At 22.9% G+C, this 22093-nt stretch overlaps 4 protein-coding genes across 4 annotated transcripts; 3 read left to right on the top strand and 1 right to left on the bottom strand.

Moving 5' to 3' along the window:
- Window positions 1-2751: 2751 nt before the first annotated feature.
- On the bottom strand, window positions 2752-5703 carry PBANKA_1344400 (AMP deaminase, putative; the record flags this gene model as incomplete). Its single annotated transcript, XM_034567068.1, has 8 exons — window positions 2752-2818; window positions 2934-3050; window positions 3163-3224; window positions 3329-3447; window positions 3585-3763; window positions 3837-4902; window positions 5087-5336; window positions 5476-5703. 8 exons carry the CDS (start codon window positions 5701-5703, stop codon window positions 2752-2754), a joined length of 2088 nt encoding a protein of 695 aa, XP_034423601.1.
- Window positions 5704-8673: 2970 nt separating this feature from the next.
- PBANKA_1344300 (chromatin assembly factor 1 subunit B, putative) lies at window positions 8674-10215 on the top strand (the record flags this gene model as incomplete). Its single annotated transcript, XM_034567067.1, has 1 exon — window positions 8674-10215. One exon carries the CDS (start codon window positions 8674-8676, stop codon window positions 10213-10215), a length of 1542 nt encoding a protein of 513 aa, XP_034423600.1.
- A 1043-nt stretch (window positions 10216-11258) lies between these two features.
- Window positions 11259-12249, top strand: PBANKA_1344200 (conserved Plasmodium protein, unknown function; the record flags this gene model as incomplete). Its single annotated transcript, XM_034567066.1, has 2 exons — window positions 11259-11610; window positions 11735-12249. The coding sequence occupies 2 exons, from the start codon at window positions 11259-11261 to the stop codon at window positions 12247-12249; spliced, it is 867 nt and encodes a 288-aa protein (XP_034423599.1).
- A 2025-nt stretch (window positions 12250-14274) lies between these two features.
- PBANKA_1344100 (myosin F, putative) lies at window positions 14275-20650 on the top strand (the record flags this gene model as incomplete). Its single annotated transcript, XM_034567065.1, has 4 exons — window positions 14275-14334; window positions 14480-14591; window positions 14766-20392; window positions 20552-20650. 4 exons carry the CDS (start codon window positions 14275-14277, stop codon window positions 20648-20650), a joined length of 5898 nt encoding a protein of 1965 aa, XP_034423598.1.
- Window positions 20651-22093: the final 1443 nt, after the last annotated feature.

Genomic DNA, 22093 nt, shown 5'->3' with positions numbered 1-22093 from the left:
TAAAAAATATATTATGAATAAAGCATAAAATAACAATACATAAGATATTAATATATATTTTTTTACAAATGTTTTAGTAATAAATTGCTCGAAATAAGCAAAATAATAATTTTTAATCAAAATATAAGCATTGAAAAATAGCATACGAATATTTCCATTCAGTAAAAGATGATAATAAAGTACAAAACATAGAATGTATATAAGAAATTGAAAAAAATATTTAGATTCGAATAAAACAATAAAACTCAATAAAATATGAGAATGTAATAAGTTTATTAATGCGAAAGTAATATATAAGAAAAACAAAAAATAGAATCATTTATATACTACTATTATATATGCGCGGCATATGTGCATATTTTTCATGGAGTTACCATAATTATCAAATATGCTTATAAATATATACAATAATAAAAGTAATACTATATGTATGAATTAAATATGTACTGATAAAATGCAATAGCAATATATTTATATTTATTAGGTACATATATTCTATACATATATAGAAATCAACTTATTGATAAGCAACCAACTAAAACTTATACTTGTTTAAATATAAAAAGATATAGTATAGAAAAAAAAAAAATATGTATGTATATATATATATATATATTATATTATCCAATTAAAATAAAATTGAACAATTAATTATGCAATAATACAGTATTTATTTGTAATTTAACATAAAAAATTATAATATAATAAAATAAAATAAAAAGCAATGTACATATATATTATGTATTAATAGGGCATGGTACTATGTATATGACTGTTGCAGCTAACGAATTATAATAAATAAAATAAATATAATAAATAAAAAAGTAGAACGAAGAAATGGTTTTTCTAAAATGAAATATAGGTTTACTCATAATATATATATAATATATATTATATATTTATGTATGTATGTATATATATATATATATATACAAATAGTTATTTAATTAATATTATCCCATTTTTTTTCAAATTTTTATTCATACATATTTATAACTATAAAAAAAAAATATATAGTTTACTATTATAAAGAGAAATAAAAATGTAAATTGTCAATCTCAAATAGCTGCCATATATTATAGAACAATTTTACTTATAAAAATATATTGGTGTATTTATAATATATAACATTTAATATATAAAAAAAAATATACCATCCTCTGTTGTGAATATATGAAAATGAGTATACTATATGATAAGGGTAAATTTATAATATGCACTATTTATTATTGCAACACAGTTGCGTACATGACTCTAATTATTATTTAAAAAAAAGTATTGTATTTTAAAGGATTTTTTTTTTAAAGATTTGTTTGCATGCTAAAAGAAAGTATGCATACAAAAAAAATTTGTATTTTTTTCTAAATTTTAGAAAAATATTATTTGTGTGCTTATTAAAAAAACGTCTTATAGAAAATATATGTCAAAATAAAAAAATAAAAAATATTCTAAAATTACATATTATATGATATACTATTTCTTGAAAATTATACTTTTATAAATCCTTTCCATATATATATATATATATATATATATATATGTTTTTTTAAAAAAAATTCAAGATTATTTTTATTTATGTTTTGCATGCAACGATTTATATATTTTTGTGTATACGACTTGTTTTATTTTATTTTTTTGTAAGGTGCTTAAATATATTCCGAATGGTATATTAAGTATGCAATTATTTGTTCTATTTTATATATGGGTTTCCCGAGCCTACATAATGTTTTGTTCTTTTCTGTATATATAAACAAAGCGGTAATATTTTGGCACTGTTTATTTAGATATATAATGCTACCATACTAATAGGTATAATATAAAAATGAATAAACAAAAAAATATAATTTTTTAATAATTCTCAAAACAACGAATTTGTATAATAAAAAAATAGTCATATAAAAAACGGTTACACAAATTGACCAAATATGTTGTAAATTGGTAACATATTAATACATAAAAAAAATTAATATATTATATATATAATTTTTTCTTCAAAATTCAATTATTTATATTTTTTTTTTTCAATATGAATGCTACAAAGTTAAGAACATATAAATCACTTATCGTCGTTTCATATAATGATCAGAAATATAACCCACTATTACTATTCGACATCATTAATATGCCGAAAATATTAATAATATTTAATACTAGAAAAAGGGGAAAAAACCTGTTTTTTTATTAGGACGTTAGAATTACATTTTTTATTTTTTTAAAAATATTAGCAAAAATAAATATTACTACTATTGCTGATTTAACTTATGTTTTGACAGAACAGTTCATGAAAAAAATATATTCCTCACAAAAATTCTTATTGTTTAATTGTTATTACAGTTTGAAAAGCATCTGGTTTTGCTCATTTTTTGTGATTTTTTTTTTTTTTTTTAACTTTCTTAGTGTGACAAATTAAAATGCGCAAACTCGAGCTCGTTTAAGCAATTTCGCATGCTTTATCAAAAAAAAAATTATACATTTTTCAATGCCTTTAATTTGTATGTACATATATTATATGGTTAAGTTCATATATATTTTAAGATTAAGCACAAACGTGAAAAGACAAACAGCACATCATATACATATATATATAGTTTATTAAAAATGTTATATATTAAGGTTTATAAATCAATTACTAAATAATACAAGTTACATCCATAAATTCGTGTTATTTATGTACTGCTCTAGTAGTTGAAATAACTTGCACCCCATTTTATAAAAATTCAAATTGTCACTGAATTATAAAAATGTGAACATCTATGATTTATTAAAATAATTAGCAAGCCTTATGATATTTTCATTTTCTTCATTCCATGTTTTTTTTCTGTATTAAACAAGTATAAAAATACATGAAAATAAAATGTATATTATAGTTAAAAAAACAAAAAACAAACTTTGAAATATTTATATAATAAATTTTATCCTTAGTTTTTCTTTACCTATAAGACATTCGGGTTTTAGGAATATTTGTTTTTTCTGGGGTGCTTGTAAAATTGGGTGAGCTGTTTTCTCCCCCCTTTCCCAACCAATGTCTTTTAAATGATGGCTCATATCCGCTGTAAATAAATAACAGACATGCATGTGTGTATGCACATAGATATGTAGATGGACCTCTGTTTTATTTCATTCATGACAATGCATTTGATAATAAGTCATATATTTCCTTACCTTTGAATTATAGAATTTCTAGCAATTTCGCACAAATCCATTGTTGTCAATCTCCAAACATGCTTCAAAGGGAAAAATGATTATATTGAATATAAATAGATGCATTCATATAATGTTTAACTTGTAAAAGATTATACGCATCTATTTCTTAGAACCAAATTCTTACTGCACAAACAGAATATTCTTCTAATAATGGTTCGCTAGTGAAATGAAACATCAAAGGATCATCAGTGGATAATGATACATTCAATCCAATCTTAAAAAATTGTTTAAATGGATTTTTTTCTATAAATAAAATGAAAAAAATTATAATAATTTTGGTTAAATGTAATGAAAATTTGTATATTATATAATGGATAGCTAAATTAAGGAAAATAATTTTTCAAAAAAAAAAAAAAAAAAAAAACAGTGCTCTTCTTTACCTATAGATAAAAATAGGGCATTATTAGATAAAGGAGACATAGCTAACCCTATTTGTTTTAAATAATATAAATATAAAAGGACAGGTGATTTTCTTAAAGCTATTCCATGATTTATTCTGTTAGCTAATAGAAACATAGATGCTAAATGACTGATGTTTCCGATTTCTCCACAATGGGGTCTAAAAAGAAAGTAAATATGTGTAGAAGTAGGATATATATTGTTATATGTATAGATTAAAAATAAGACTATACCTAAAAGTTAAAGGCCTCAATTTTCTAGCGATCATAAAATCATTCAATGTTCTTATATTAGCATACATATAATAAGCATAATATGAATAAGGTGGATTATTGTCACTAATATATTTATCGGGACTAGGAAGAACACCACCTTTTAATGTATATTTCGAAATAATTGATTCATCATCTACACTATCCCATCCAACTATTTGTTTTAAGAATAAAAAAATATCTTTATTTTGTTCAGGATTTTTTATAGCTTCAAAACAAGGTTCAAATATATTTGATAAAAAATCTTGAAACGAATGTATTAATTTTCTTTTTTTATAAATATGATATAATCTAGGTATTTGTATTATCCATCGTACTCTAACACTTGTTAGATTATTATTTAGAACCCATTTAGCTAACTTGGACCATTCATTTTTGTCTTTACCATAAATAGATATACGCCATTCAACATGTTGATATTTTGATTTTTCTAAAATATTTATTTCTTGTTTTGTAATTTCTGCTAAATATTTGCCTTCTATATAATTATCAGTCTTTAAGAATATATCTCTTAACAATTTTTGTCCAAAAGGATTATATTTTTCGTTAAAAAGATCAAACCTATGAAAACAATTTCCTAATGCGTGAACATCTAAGTTATCAACTGTTGCTTGATGAGCAGAAAATTTTAATTCATCATCAAATAACTCTTTTAATTTTATTTTTTTCCCATTTTCATTTACATATACAATCGTATCTGGTTCTGTATTATATTTTTCTCGTATAAATCTTAATAGTGATTTTTGTTGCATACATGCTGAATGATGCACATGTGCATCCACTTTCCTTATGTTGTAAAAATCTCGATGTTTTATATTTGCAGTTTCTTTTAATTCTAAAGGCCCATTAAACATTATGTGAAAATCAAATTTTTGTTCTAAATATTTTAATCTTTGATAACAAAAACTTTTACATGCTGGATCTTGAGCTGTTGTCATTATTTCTTGAATTGCTTCTAAATATTCTTCTGTTGTTTTTATTTCATTATGCCCTTTTATTTTATTATTTTCATTGCATTCTTCCGCCTCTGTAAAAAAAAAATATTATTTAATCAATTTGGGCATGTTCCGATTAGGTCGCTATAGGAAAATCATATAATATGGCTATACAAACTAGCTATATTTGAAAAGTAGTGACATTTATATACACGCATTTCTCAGAAAATAAGAAGAATAAGAAGTGAACAAAATACGAAGTAATGAAGCGAGTACTTTGGGGTCCAACATCAGAATCGGGATCCCAATGGACAAAGAAAATTCCTTCCACACAGTTTATAAAGGCATTACATTTTTTTAAAATTAAAGCATTTTTCAGATCGTATAAAGGCTCTGAGGATTTTAAATGATCAGTATCTTTTTCTTTATCTGCTTCAGACAATGTGTTACTTCTGATAAGTGTCGTATCAATATCAGGATATTCCTTCATAAATATATCTCTTAAATTACATATTTTCAGTATTTTCTATAAATAATTTTTTATGAATATAAAAAATATATACTTCATAATGTGCAATATAACTTAATTTAGAAATCGTGATAATTTGGAATATTTAGAAGAAAATAGAAAACAACTGTTTTAATTTTTTTTTTCGGATTTATACCTTAGCAACTTCAGATTCTTCTGGCGAAACTATTCCAGTAGAAGATATAGTAAAACTAAATCTGTTTGAACTTTTTAAATCGATAACAGAATTGTCAATTAATTGTGTTTCATCATACTGAATACTTCCACGTGTCGATTCAATTATTTTTTCATGAAAAAGGCTCCATCCTTCTTTTGAGTTATTTGAATAATCCGGAATATTGCCTTCATTTTTTTGATCATTCATTATTTTTATATATTTATAAGTATATAAATTTTTTTTAAAGACATATAAACATATATATTTATTATCAATTTGACGTTTATCGATTTGTTGGCTCATATCGATTGATGTCTTCCTGTTTTTTATTCTGTGTGTAATATTAAAAAACAAAATAAAGGTGCACAGAAATTTTCGAAAAATATGTACAAATTTTAAGTAATATGTACTATATAATATTTATTATTTATCGGAAAGAAAATGTTAGACAATGAAGTAGTATTACATACACATGTGCGTCTTTTTTTTAACATATATATATATATACGCTACTCACTATGTCAAATTTCTATTTTATTTTTTATGATTACATATTGTTGTATATGAATAAACATATTCATATAATAATAAAGTATAAATATTTTTAATCTTTCATTTTTTTTTCAATTTATATCGTATTTATGTATTAATATCTTTTTATAATTAAAATTTTATACAAAACCATATTTTTTTTCATATAAGATATGCATCGTAACCAGATTGGAAAATAGAACATATACAGTGTGCAATATATATTTTTTGGTAATCAAATAAAATGTATGGTACAAGCAAAATTGTAAATGCTTAAAAAATATGCATAGCAAACTTGGCATGAAGTTGAAGACTTAAATTTGTATATAAAAAAAACAAAAAATATTCATATATAATACATACATATATATATATAATATATATATATATCTAATACAATGTAACAATTTCACGTGTATTTTTGCAGTTAGCCATTTTCATTTTTTAAAATATTATACATAAAATTAATAATAAAAAAATAAAAAGTTAAATAAGTTGTAAAAAAATATTACACACAATACAACCACAACCAAAGTATACAAAGAATGAACAATAATGTTCAAACAGAAAAATACAGTTAAAAATCTGAAAAAATGGAAATAATAAAACGTGTGTATATATATATACATACCATATTCTTTGAAATAATATAAAATTGTTTTTTCCATTTAATTTAAAATTATTTTTCAGAGCAATTTAAAATATTGTATTTGGATATTTAGCTAGAAACTGCAATATGTTTTTTTTTTTTTTTTTTATCAGTAGAATTAAGAGAATAATGTCATACATATGTAGAAGAGAAAATGCATATATTTGTGTAGAACATTTAATCTGAAATTATGTTCCCTTATTTTATTGATATTAATTTTTTGTCCTATATATTATAAATAAAAAAATCGATTTTCCCTATTTTGTATTGTTCACAAATCGAATGTGCTTATATTCCATATATTGTATAAAAGAAAAATCAAGAAAATATCAAATGTGTGTGTACAAAAATATATGTTCAATTAATTATATGCATATGTTTGTATACATATTTTATCAATACATTTTTAATTAAGAAATTAAACACATCTTTTAGTTCATAATAATTAGGAAATGCTTTTGCAAAAACTATTTACGTCCTATTTGAGATAGACATGTGTATATTCCCTTTGGGGGATGCATGGTTGCATAGTATAATATTATGGTCTTTTAATAGAAAAAAATTAATTTTGGATAATATATATATATACACATTTCGTATTATAAAAAGACATATATGAATTATAATGATGATTTATTTAAAAATGCATTTATTGTAGAATTCAAGAATGTCTCAATTTGATTGCCATTATTTATGTAAATATATATATATATATATTATTAAGTTTTTAATTTAAAATTTTTTAATATTTTTCCTAAGATTGAATTGCAAAAAATATATTAAATGGATTAAGATGAAATGAGAATATATGTTCATTACTTTTTTCGTTCATGTATTTTTATGTATTTATAACTGTGTGGAAACGTATAGTATATGCTTCATTTGCATCCCACTATTTTCTGCTTACTATTTAATATGTTACTATAAGCTTATAGTTTATATGTATGTGTGCCTTTTATGGATATTTGAAGAAAACATATTTTCAACAAAGTATGATAATATTTTCTCATTATTTTCAAAGCTTTATGAATATCCCTTTTAAGCTTCAAATAAAAAAAAACAGAAAATAAATCATAGACAAATATACAAAGAATGCAAATTCCTTTTATATTATTAATTTTTTTTTTTTTATTTGTTATACATCCTAAACGATCATGTGTAAAATAAATTTCACATTGATGCATCTTGTGTGAATATTTTTGATTATATTTACACAAAATGAGGCTAATCCCATAAATTCAAAATTAAATCACTGCATTTTATTATATTTCGAAGCATTATTTTATTTAATATATCCATGCTATTTGCACTGATTCGTCAAATTACAATAATAAGAGGCTGGACATTTCTGTGTAGCACAAATAAAAATAAGAAGCATAAAGAAAAAAAATATATTGTATACAGAATAAGCAAAAAATTCAAATAAAAAAAAATCGCGAATATCCCGCAAAATAATCAATAAAAGTAAAATATGCAAAAAAAAACAAATTATGAGGATCTAAAACAATTTATTATTTATACATAGTAGTAAAATATTTCTTATTAATTTTTTTCCCGGGACTGTATTTTCCTCGTTTAGCATTAAGTATAAATAAAAAAAAATTAAGAGAATTTTTTTAACACATTTTTATTTTGGGGGTAATTAAAAAAATCATGATTTTTCAAATGACATATACATGCTTTAGAATATGAATGTTATATTTAGCACATGCATATAAGTATATATTTAAGAACACAAATTAATTTCGTTTATCTCAGTTTTTCTATTTTGAAAGCTTTTTAAAAAGTGGCTATATTTTGTTAATTTTTTTATTTTCTTCATTCATAAATAAGGGAATTAATACGATATATATGATTACACAATAATAATATGCACATACACACGAATATTTTCACAAAGTAACGAGGAAAGGATAAAAAACATACACTTCTTTATGTATGTTTAAATGGCACATAAAAGATATATATGTGTGTGTACATATTTTTAGAAAAAAAAAATGATGGATGTAATAGCTGAAAAAAATAAAAGTTATGATTTAAATAATGCATACGAACCTAAATATCCCGAAGAAAGTGAAGCCAATGAAAATACCAAAGTTGATATAACACATGAAAAGTATATAATATGGAGAAGAAATACCCCATTTTTATATAGTTCGCTTTTAAAACATAAATTAGATTGGCCTTCGTTAACTGTTGAATTTATAGGTGTTGAAAATTCTTTTAAATCAAAAACAGGATATTTTACTAATAAGATATTATTAGGTACACACACATCCAATCAAGATTCTGAATATGTATATATAGGTGAAACAAAATCTCCATTATATTCAGCTAAAGAAGATGTATTACAATATGAAAATTATACTGGCTTTATAAATAATAAAAAAAAAAAAAGAGGCCATCCATTACCGTCTTTTGAAATTAAAGCAAAATTGTTACATCCAGGAGAAGTTATAAGAGCAACACATTTACCAAATAATTCCTTTTTTATAGTTACACAAACTTATAATGGAAATATATTATTATTTGATTATACAAAACATCCTTCTTTCCCTTCCGATATAACTACTTGCTATCCACAAATGATATTAAAAGGGCATGGGAGTGAAGGTAGTGGGCTATGTTGGAATATAAATAAAATATATGATAACTATACTAATGTTGGTGATAATAAGAATACAAAGAATGACATAAAAGACAATGAAAACGATACAGAAAACGCAAATGATGAAAATTTTGGTGAAATAAATACAAGTAATTTACTATTAGCTTCATGCGCTTCAGATGGAAGTATATGTCTTTGGGATATTAACAAGGGAACAAAAAGTAATGATGTTCCCAGAACATATGGAATAAATAAAGTAGGAAAAGGTGCAGATTATAATATAAAAATATATGAAAATACTCCAACTTTAAGCCCTTTATGTACATGGATAAATAAAAATGAAGAAACGACATTAAATGATATTTTTTTTCATTCAAAATTTAATAATATTCTTGGTGTATGCGATGATAATGGATATATGAGCATATATGATATAAGAAAAAAAAATTTTTTTACAAAACCAGAAATTAGTTATAAAGATCATAATCAACCAATGAATAGTTTTTCTTTTGATAATTTTTCTGAATATATTTTTGCTTGTGGATATAGTGACGGTTTAATATCTATTTGGGATATGAGGTGCAATAAAGAGTCTTTACTTAAAATTGATTATCACACACAAAGTATTAACAGAATTAAATTTTCCCTGATGCAGTCAGGTATTTTTGGAACATGTTCAGATGACGGAACTGCGTGTATTTGGGACATTTCCAGAAATTCAGAAAATTATGAGCAAATCAAAAAATTAGAAGATGATATTTATAACAATCCTAAAAAAATACCTAAGCAGTTATTGTTTGTGCATGGGGGGCATATTGGAAGTGTATATGACATGTCTTGGGCAAACAACACCACCTTCCTCGCCGCTACGGTTGGTGTTGACAATTCTTTGCAAGTATGGAATATGAATGAACAGTTCATGTTTCAGTGAAAGAAACTAGCCAAAGTCAAAAAATTATAGTATAGCTAGCTAAAAAAAAAATAACAAAATAATAAAATAAACGGCCTTACATACGATTATGTGAAAATATAAGGAATTAGTATTAGAAGGAAAAATAAGTATGCATATATATTTATAAATGAGAATACCAAAAATAAGCTTTAATTGATGTTCATCAAAAAACATACAATTATAAATTTTAACTAGCATTAAAGCCATTATTTATTTCGTAATTATTTTAATAACATCTTATTTTTATCTTTTGAACAAGGGAATAAAGACAAAGATATATTACATTTTTAATTTTTAAAAAATATTATTAAATATGGTGCTTTTCTTTTCTGGCTTAGACACACTGATTTGTGTAAATATTATATACGTGTGTACGTATGATTATATGTTCCTTTACATTTTTCCAAATAAACATAAGCACTCTTATATATATACATACGTACATTTCTATAATATCACTTGATATATTAATTTAAATAATAAAAATGATCTTTTATATGCATCCTTCGTATTTTATTTTGTAATATCATAATTTTTTCGCTCTCAAACCGAGGAATATTCATAATACTATATTTTATGTTATAGACAAATATATATTATTTATATATTGTTCTTTCATCATTATTTTATTACTTAATATTTTTTTTTTTTGTTAAAGCAAAAATAAAATACTTTATTAATTTTAAAAATTTTTACCATTCGTAATATCGATATTGTTAAGTAATATATTTTTTTTCACTCTCTTCTCCTTTTTTACAGTTTCAATTACAATAATACTCTTAGTAGACATGCATATACGAATATGTATTGGAACAATACCTTTGTATTTTTATGCATTATATAATTAAAAAAAAAGGAAAATATAGCTATGCACATTAAAATATTTTAACGTAATATCATAAATATAATTAAACATTGTTTTTAAGATTTTTTTTCTCATAATTCTTACTTAATCTTGTTGAAGCAAAGGCTTCATTTAATAAAATTTAAATAGGCTCTCGATTTTTAATTTTTTTTGTTATATGCATAAATATATACAGTGTGTGTGCATATGTATATATGAATTATTTTTTCTTATTTTCAAAATTATAGTATTTATTAAAATGATGGGAAATGATGATGTAAAACATATAAAAGAGAACGATGATGTAGAATATAATAAACCTGAAACTCATAAAAATTTTTGGAAATCTTTTGGATTGGATAACAAAGCTGGAAAATTACTTTATAATTTGTATGGGGAAAGTTGTAAAATTAATCCAGGTCTAATAGGTTCTAAAAAAACTGTTAAAAAAAAAAAAGAAGAGGACGAAAAAAATCAGAATGAAGAAGAGAATATCCCCAAATATAAAATTAGCTACCCCGTTTTTAAAAGTTAAAGCATAAATTATTATAAAATAGAAGCATATGTGCATAAAATGTGACATAAAGGGAATGTATATAATAGATTGGTTACAATGTGTTATATATTCTTAGTCTTATTTTTTCTTTTTTTTAGAAAAAATCGAAAAGGAATATGAAGTTGATAAAATACCGCATAGAAAGCCATTATCTAAAATTTTAGAGGAGACAAAAAATTATGAAGCCTTAAAAGATTTACCTATATATATTGGAAAAAATAAAAACGAAGAAAAAAAAAAACTGAATGAAGCATTCCTTGAACAAAAATGTATGGTTGTGCCACCGAGATGTGCACCCGTTGTTTTAACAGAAGAAGAAAGGAAAATAATAATAAAAGAAGCAAGAAATCAATTTTCAGAATTAGGGAATACTAATACAAAAGAAGAAAAAATAATTGATTCTCTTAAAAATCACAAAAGTGAATTGACAACTGAATTAAACCAAAAAATAAATCAATATAAAAGTATAATTTTAAATGAACAGAAAAAAAATAATGCATGCAAAAATATCGGGAATGAAAAATTGGAGCATGTCAAAATACAACTCCAAAATGAAATTGATCAATGCAGAATGAATATTAAAAAAGTAAATGACGTTTTAAATTCGGTATAGTTATCAAATTAACTTTGTTTTATGTGCACATATATAATATTTCATACTCATTTATGTATATTTGTATATTTACTTGCATGCACACACAAATATAGAGAGAGATCTATATAATACCTTTTTTTTTAAAAGTTAAAAATTTATTATTTATTTAAAAGATGAATGAAACGAAGAATAACAATGCAATGATTTATTTTAACTGATTTATAATTTTTGGTATATAGATATATTTTTTCAAACAATTTTACAGAATATCTCTACATTTTAATTTTTAAATTTCTATTGATATAACAATTTTTTCTTTTCTGCATGATGCTCATTAAATTTAATAATATTTAAACTCATATTCTGAATATATAAGATATATGAACTGCATTTTTTTGATGGAAAAAGCTTAGCTATTTTTGGAAGCATTTCCTATTTCCGTATTAGTTGATAAATATATAGATTATATACGTGTGTGTGAGAAAAAAAAAAAAAAAACTGAGAGTATATTTTATTGGGGCTATGGAAAGTACCCATGTAAACTGCCTTATGTACATAGCAACGTTTTATGGTATATCACTATTATCATTATCATTATTATTTAACTATTAGTGTGTTAGTTTATACTGTGTAGTGATTCTTTAAGGTACTATATATATAAGGCATGCATATACAAGTATATATGTGTGTATTTCCCCCTGGGCTTATTTCGTTATAGCATTGAATGAAAAGCTATAAATTTTTTTTCATTTTTTTTTTTTTGTGAAAAAGAATTATCATCAATTTATATGCAAACAGAATGATCAACACATAACCGAAGAAAATAAAACAAGGAATTATAAATATATTTATTATATATATTTAATATTTTTTTCTTAAAATTTTGAAAAAGTTATTGAAATTATTTTATATATATTACACACATATGCATTATTTTTTATTTTTTTTTTGTATATACTTTTGTATTTTGTTTTCCACAGTTAAGAAATATATACATTTATAAAATTATTTTAATATGTATAAGTGCCGAATTTTTATTTATAAGAATATTTTTAATTGTATATGTTATCATACTGTTAAAATAAAGAATTGCAGTAAACTTGCGCAGTAGCAATTTTTTGTACTGCTTAAACTTTTTTATTTATTTTATTTTATGATTTATTTTATGTTTATTTTATTATTCGTTCTTGTTCTTTTCTCCTTTAATTCGTTTTATGACATTTTTGTATTATTATCTTTTTTTTTATTAAATATAAGTTGTCTTTTTTGAATTTTGAAGTAAGATTTGTACGATTTTATTTCGTTAATATTTTTTTCATTGGTTTAGGAGTATAATATTTTACCCTATTTTTATTTTTTTGGATTTTGGTATACATTTTTTTCGAAAACAAAATACTTAACAAGTGAATAAAAAGTATATATAAATTAAAATAATATAATGGCCTATATCCATGCACGCATCAAATGTCATTAATTTGATTTAGTTTTCTTGGGAATATAAAAATATGCAAAAAGAAAAATGGAATTGTAAACTTTTTTTTATTATGGAGAATATTTTTCCAAAACAATGTATTATGTGCAAATATGTAATACATCCTAATAAGAATTAACGAAATCATAAACAATTATAAACAGATACAAATCGTTATATGCAAGTATAAGCCAATATAAAACGCACAACAATACAAGTGCATTATCGCATACATTCATATACAAACAATTGCAAACGACTCGTATATTTACATAACAGTATAACTGGCTTCAAACAATTATAATTAAATAACAGCATTTAAAAAAATCAAAAAAATTTACTAACAATAGTATAAAATATTCTGTAAATAATAATTTGTATATATATATATATCAATTTTATTTCCCTAATTTCCAAGACAACTTATTTATATGCTCAGTATATATTCTTGTAATAGGGAATCAAATACATTAACAAGTCATTTAAAAAATTAAAATAAGCGTTATACTGTTAATATAATATAGTGATATATAAAAAGTAAAATAACATTTTATGTGTATATAAGTCGTATAATGGAGCCTACGAGTAAATGTGTTGTTGGGACAAAAATATTTATTAAACACAAAGAAAAGGTAATTAACAAAAAATTGAATATGCATATACGTATATCATATGTATTAATATAATGTGAGTTGCTAGTTTGTCAAATCAGTACGTACATATCTATAATATTTTCGAAATATTATTTTTTGTTGTTTCATATAATATTTCCTTTAGGTATGGATAAGCGCAGAAATTATAAAAGAAGATACAGATATTGTTGTAAAAACTGATGATGATGAAATTGTGAATTTAAAAGAAGGAGATGAGTTTTTTCTTCGCAATACAGGTAAACTACTAATATCGTAGTACTTTTAATTTGTTTGCATTTCTTTTTATTTTGATATGTATTATAGTTTTTTTTTTGCTTGTAAGACAATACAATTAATTGTGCATGATTCTGCTTTATTTTGCGTAATAAATTCTTCATTCACATATGTATATATATATGTGCATTTTTCAGATATATTCAATTCTAATGGTTTGTCTGCGCCTCCAGATTTAACAAAACTGACACATCTCCATGAAGCATCAGTTTTGCATAGTTTAAACATTCGATTTGATATTGATGAAATATATACATTTACTGGTCCGATACTTATTGCAATAAATCCGTTTAAGAATATTAAAAATTTATATTCAGATAATATATTAGAAAAACATATTCAGCCTATAAAATCCAAAAGCCCGCATATTTTTGCTACATCTAATAGTGCATATTTAGGAATGTGCAAAAATAATAAATCACAAACAATATTAATAAGTGGTGAATCAGGTGCTGGTAAAACAGAATCAACAAAATATGTAATGAAATTTTTAGCATGTGCAGGTTCTGATATAAAAAAAAGATCTCTAATAGAATCACAGATTTTGGAAAGTAACCCTTTATTAGAAGCATTTGGTAACTCCAAAACATTAAGAAATAATAACTCTAGTCGTTTTGGAAAATATATAGAACTACATTTTGATATATGTAATAATGGATATATAAAAGGAAAACTATATGGTGCAAAAATATTGACTTATCTTTTGGAGAAAGTTAGAGTATGTGATCAACAAGAAGGTGAAAGAAATTATCATATTTTTTATCAGCTTTGTAGTGCTGTTCAATATTATAAAAATAAAAAGTTGAATTTAGGAAATGGTGATAATTATGATGATGAATATTATTATTTCCCATCTTGTGATAAATTCAAACAAAAAGAAAATGTGAAACAAATAAAAATAGATTTGAAACGATTTAAGGATCATATAAATTTTCGATATTTAACAAAATCAAGTGTTTACGAATTAAATGATGTTAATGAATTGGAGGAATTTGAAGCAACTGTGTATGCTATGCAAATAGTAGGAATAGAAGAAAATGAACAAAATCAGATTTTTAAGATTTTAGAAGGTATATTATATATTGGTAATATATTATTTAATAATGATGATAACAAAGAAGAATCATGTATTTTAGAATCTACATATGAAGATTTAAATAATGCGGCTTATTTATTAGATATAGATGTAGATACATTAAAAGATGCATTATGTTATAAAACTATAATAGCTAATAATGAACATTTCAAAAAACCAGTTACCTCAGCAATGGCTAGTGATATACGTGATGCTTTAGCTCGAGCAATTTATGGTTGTTTATTTTTAAAATTAGTAGAACGAACTAATGAATCAATAGGATTGATAAAAGATGTAAATTTATTTTGTGGTGTTTTAGATATATTTGGTTTTGAATCTTTTCCAGTAAATTCTTTTGAGCAATTATGTATTAATTATACAAATGAATGTTTACAATATTTTTTTAATAATTTTATTTTTAAATGTGAAGAAAAGTTATATATAGAAGAAGGAATAAAATGGAGCTCATTAGATTTTCCAGATAATAAAGATTGTGTAAATATATTACAAAGCAAACCCTTTGGAATATTTTGTATGCTTGATGAAGAAAGCTTTATACCTGGTGGTAAAGATAAGACATTTTGTAATAAGATTATTTCAAAACATGCTAATAATAAAAGATTTGAATCTATAAAAACAGATCCAAATAGTTTTATTATTGTGCATTTTGCTGGAAAAGTTATGTATAATTCATGTGGATTCTTAGAAAAAAATAAAGATCAGCTTTCTGATGATGCACAAAATGTTTTATTACAAAGTCAGAATGAATATATACATAATTTATTTAAAAAATATTTAAGAAGAAATTTTGAAAAGAAAAGGTTTGTAACAGTTTCTAGTGAATTTAAACAACAGTTAGATGTATTAATGACACGAATAAACCAAACAGAACCGCATTTTATTAGATGCATAAAACCGAATTCGAAAAATGTACCAGATATATTTGATAGACATTCAGTTAATGAACAATTAAAATATGGTGGTGTATTACAAGCTATCAAAGTTAGTAGGGCTGGATATCCAGTTCGATTAACTCACCAAAATTGTATAAATGAATATTATATTTTATTAACAAAGGAGGAAAAAACAGCTTTTAGTAAACATTATGGTGATAAATCGTTGTCTGAAAAAGCTAATTATATTTTATCTAAATTAGAAAATAGAGATAAAATACAAGATTATATTAAATCACTTAAACATATTAGACAAACACAAAATCAAGAAAACATATTTTATGGATCTGTATTAAAAAAACAATATTCTAAAAATCCAAATTTAATAGAAAAAAAAAATATTACACAATATGAAAATAATTTATCTAATAATGTAATTGACAATGATAAATTTATATGGTATGTTGGTAAAACTTTATCTTTTTTTAAAATAGAAGCATATAATATTTTATTAACTATGAGACAAGACTTTCGAAGTTTAAATGCAGTAATAATACAAAAAAATTATAAATGTTACATTGAAAAAAAAAAATACAAATTATTAAAAAAAAAAATTGTTACTATACAAAGATGGATAAGAAATATATTAATTATTTTAAAAAAAAAAAAAATAATAATGATAAATGCACAAAAATTAATATGTTCATATATATATGCATATGCATTAAGAAAAATATTTTTATATAAAAGAAAATGTGCTATTATTATTCAGTCAGCTTTTCGAGGATATTTAATAAGACAATCATATAAAGTATATAGAAAAAATTATTATGCCAGTAAAATACAAGCAATATGGAAATCTAAAAAAGAAAGGATTAGATATTTAAAATTAATAGAATCGACAAAAAAAATTCAATTAAAATGGAAAGGAATATTAGCTAGAAGACAATTAAGAAGGCTGAAAGATGAAGCAAAAGAAGTTGGTGCTTTACTTTCAAAAAATCAGGTTTTAATGAATGAATTGAAAAATGAAAAATCTGAAAAAATTGAAATTGAAAATAAATTGTTAAAAGCTTCTGCAAATGCTCAGAAATTAACAAAAAGAATAGAAGTATTAGAACAAATTAATAAAAATAATGAAGTTCTTATAAAAAATTTGATAGAAAAAGTGGAAAACCTTTCATTAAAACAGAAAGAAGAAAATACAGAAAAAAATATATCGAATGAACATAAAAAATATATTAGTGATAATAATGAAATTAGTAGAAAACAAGATTCTATGTCAGATCAGAATTTATCCAAACTTTTAGATAAAATAAAAAAATTAGAGATACAAAATGAAGAATATATAAAAAAAAATACTTTACTAAATGAACGATACAATAAAATGTTGAATATATTTTCTTATTTTAAAGGAAAACATAATTTAATTAATGAAGCAAATGAAAAAAATATCCCCAATAATGTAAAAAAAGATCAATTAAACATGATAAATAGTATTCTTTATAATGAAATGTACGAACAAAATTTTATAAAAAATCAATCCCATATTAATCAAACTCCATCAGTTGTAAAAGATAAAAAAGAAATATTTGATAACAATCTAACAGAGTTTAAAGAACATCAAAATTTAACAAAAGTTGGAAATAAAACGCGAGATAATGTTATAGACATTCTAATATGTGGACCAAAAGGAGTAGGAAAGACAAGTTTGGTAGAAGACTTATTTGTAAGGCTTGGGGATGAAAATAATTTAAATATTTTGAGAAAAAAAAATAAAAAAAAAGAAATTGATGGTATTAATCATCCTAACTATAATACATATATAGTTAATCATAAATTATCTCAAATAAAAATAGTAGATTGTGGATATTCAGATAATACAAATTCAGAAGAAATTCTTTTTGAATATATAAAGAATTCAATTTGTATTATTATTGTATTTGATTCTACAAATAAAGAATCAATAATACCAGCTTTACATCTATTACAAGAAGCATCACTTATTAATGTAAAAAAAAGTACAAAATTGTATTTATTGGAAAATATTTTTAATGAAAAAATCAATTTAAATCCAAATGTTAACGATGTTTCGTATGCACAAAAAGTTTCAAAAACATGTAATGCTACTTATATTCGAGCTTTAGATATTTACGACATATTAAATGATCATGTAAATAGAATGACAACGAGTTCTACTTATTTTTTAAATAATTTTATATCTGAAGAAAGTATTTCAAAAGATATGTTTATTAGTTCAAAGCATTTTAATACATATGATAATAATATAATTGAATATTCAGAAACAGCTAATTCTCGTTGGTTTCAAAATGAAAATAATTATAAACAATATATTAAAAATGGAAATAATCTCATATTTGATAAAACAGATGGATATTTTCAACATTTTAACAAATCTGATAAATTTCAAGAAGATAAAATAAATTTATTACATCATCAAAGTAGCACACATTCAGTTAGGAACATGCAAAATACTAAAGATATGGAAAATAAAAATTTAATTTATCTAAAAAATGAAAGTGATATTTATCGAGAAAGTTATGATAAATTTTCTACAAAAAATGTTGGAAAAAAAAAACAAGTTATTCAACTTTTAAGAGAATCATTACCACATAATAATTATGTTTATAATAGTAAAAAGTATAATCCTGAATTGGGAAAAGGATTACAGCCCGTTTATGAAATTATGATAAAAGGTAATATACCTATCACATATTTATGTATAGGCCAAAATTCAATAAATAAAAATTATACAATATTAGCAGTAGGGTGTAAAGATGGAATCATATATATATATAAATGTTTTAGAACCAAAATGGAACAAAGTGATAGTTTTCAAACACGTGGTCAAGGAAATGGAATAGTAAACAATTCCAGTCATGAAGAAGAAGTTATTAGAAATCGAAAAAGAGGAAACTTATCAAATGAAGAAATAAATAATAGTGAGCTAAGCACCCCTGAAGAAGAACAAGATGAAAATAATACAATTGAATATATTAACGAAACTATAAAAGATGAATCATCATTTGCATTATCTGAAGATAATTCAATGTCAACAGTTTTATTATCAAAATTGTCAGGACATAGAAAAGCTATAACATGTTTAGTATTTTCTTTTTCGGAAGACAAAATAATATCATCCTCTATTGATAGAACAATAAAAATATGGGAAGTAAGTACAGGATTTTTATTAAAAGTATTTTCAGATTCATCTGCAACCTTATCTGTATTATTATTTCCAACAAACCTGGATATATTTTTATGTTCAAATTGTACATCTCTTTTACGAATAGTTAATTTAAATAGTGGACAAGTTTATCAAAAGATTAAAGTTGAAAGTGAAATAAGAGCATTAGAAATGGATTATACTTGTTTAAATATATTTGCTGGGTCTAAAAATGGAACTATATATTTATTAGAATGCTTATATAATGAACGAGTAGAAATAAAATTCCGATTTCTTTTTTCATTATTACCAATTACTTGTATTAAGTTTGTTCCAAGAAAATATATTCACACCCCACCAACTATTATTGTCAATTCTTGTGATAATCATATTGGAATAATCGAATGTATGTATGGAAACAAAGGAATTATAACAAACTTATCTGTTAAACATAGAATAAGAATAAATCATGCTCTTTTACCAATTAGAAGTTGTTATACTAAATTTGGTGGTGGATGGCTTGTTTCAGGATCAGAAGATGGTAACATTTATGTTTGTTCTTTGCTTCCACAATCCAATTATAAACTCATCCTTTTGAAGCATCACAAGGTAAATCTCGAGATGCATCGACTGCTTAGTTGTGACTTTGCTTGGTCATTTTATAACTGTCTTATGTTTTTTTTATTATTTTTTATTATTATTTTTTTTTTTTATTATTTTTTTTTTTTATTATTTTTTTTTTTTATTATTTTTTTTTTTTTATTTTAGGCGCCAGTCATGTCAGTTGTGGTGAACGACATAGACACATTAATGATCTCAGGAGATTCAAAGGGAAATATAGTTTTTTGGAGAAGATCACTGATATAATAGTTTTATCATAATTATAATATTATTATTAGATTTTTCATTTTGCCTTTCCTTTTGAACAACCTCTCAAAATGAAATAGCAAATGCGGCTTGGATGTTTGCCCATGAAAAAATAGTAAAACTGAAAAAAAAACAATGAGTATTAGCCAAATGAAACCCTGAATGGATACCTCAACCAGTGTTGTGGAAATGTTAGTGACCACATCGTATGTACGCTTTGTTTATTTGTATTTTTTTTAATTAACAAAATAAAAAAAAATCCGTTAATATTTATGTAACTTTGTAATATTGTCCATGGAATATATAATATTCATATTGGGGACAAATTTTAAAATATTTCATTTACTTATTACTTAAATAAATAATATTTTCCACAATTCTAGATTCATAGCAATAACATAAGTATAAGTTTATATTCGTATATATATGTGTATGCATTTTTTTTCTTAGCCTTTTGTGAAATACATTTAATCGATTAATTTTCATTCATTGGGTATTTTACGAGTAAATCGAAAAAAATTAAATTACAAAATATATTTTTTTATTTTTTTATCAAAAATATGACATGCATATATTATTTATATCTGTGCGATATATATTTTGAAGTATATACTTAAAATTGTTATGCATATTTTCAACATTTGTATGAAAAAAAAAAATAGCATAAAATTGTTAGCGATAATATATTTTATATATTTGCACAACATATACAATTTTACAAATTTTTATTTAATATTAATTTAAGAAAAAAAAATCTTTAAACAATTTTAAAGAACAAATGAAACATTTTTAATTTGATAAATTTCCTTTTTTTTTGTAAAAAAAATGCATATATATATTTAATTCTTTCAAAAACAGAATTATATAACATACATATAGATCTATGTTTTTAAATAAACAGTTGGTTGATGATGTGGGTATAATTTGAAAATTACAAAATTTTTATTTTCAAAAAAAAAGTTTAAGTTATTTGTTATATATTTTATACCTTGAATTTGTTTAAATTGATGTTTAATATTTTATTTACTTTTTAAGTATTATATTCTAAGTATGAAATTATATTTCATATTAGCCTAGCAATTATCCTTCAATCACTATAATATTGAGGGGGGGTCATTTCCTGTTATTAACAGGCATTGCAAAAGATATACAAACGTTTACACAAGTATTTAGATAAGCATTTACATAAGCATTTACATAAGCATTTACACAAGTATTTAGATAAGCACTTACATAAGTATTTACACAAGTATTTAGATAAGCACTTACATAAGTATTTACATAATCATTTACATAAACATTTAGATACAAAAATATATATACATCAACAGACAAAGGGGCCTTGATCCTATATATGAAATAGGTCGGAATGGGTTTTTTCCCACAATTTAGAAAAATAAAAAGCGAAAGAGGTACGAAGGAGTGCCATCTTCTTGGCTTACA

The sequence above is a fragment of the Plasmodium berghei genome (genome assembly GCF_900002375.2).
Source record: "Plasmodium berghei ANKA genome assembly, chromosome: 13".
Taxonomy (NCBI): domain Eukaryota; phylum Apicomplexa; class Aconoidasida; order Haemosporida; family Plasmodiidae; genus Plasmodium; species Plasmodium berghei.
The sequence above is the reverse complement of the archived record's forward strand: the minus strand, read 5'-3'. Positions and strand labels throughout refer to the sequence as shown.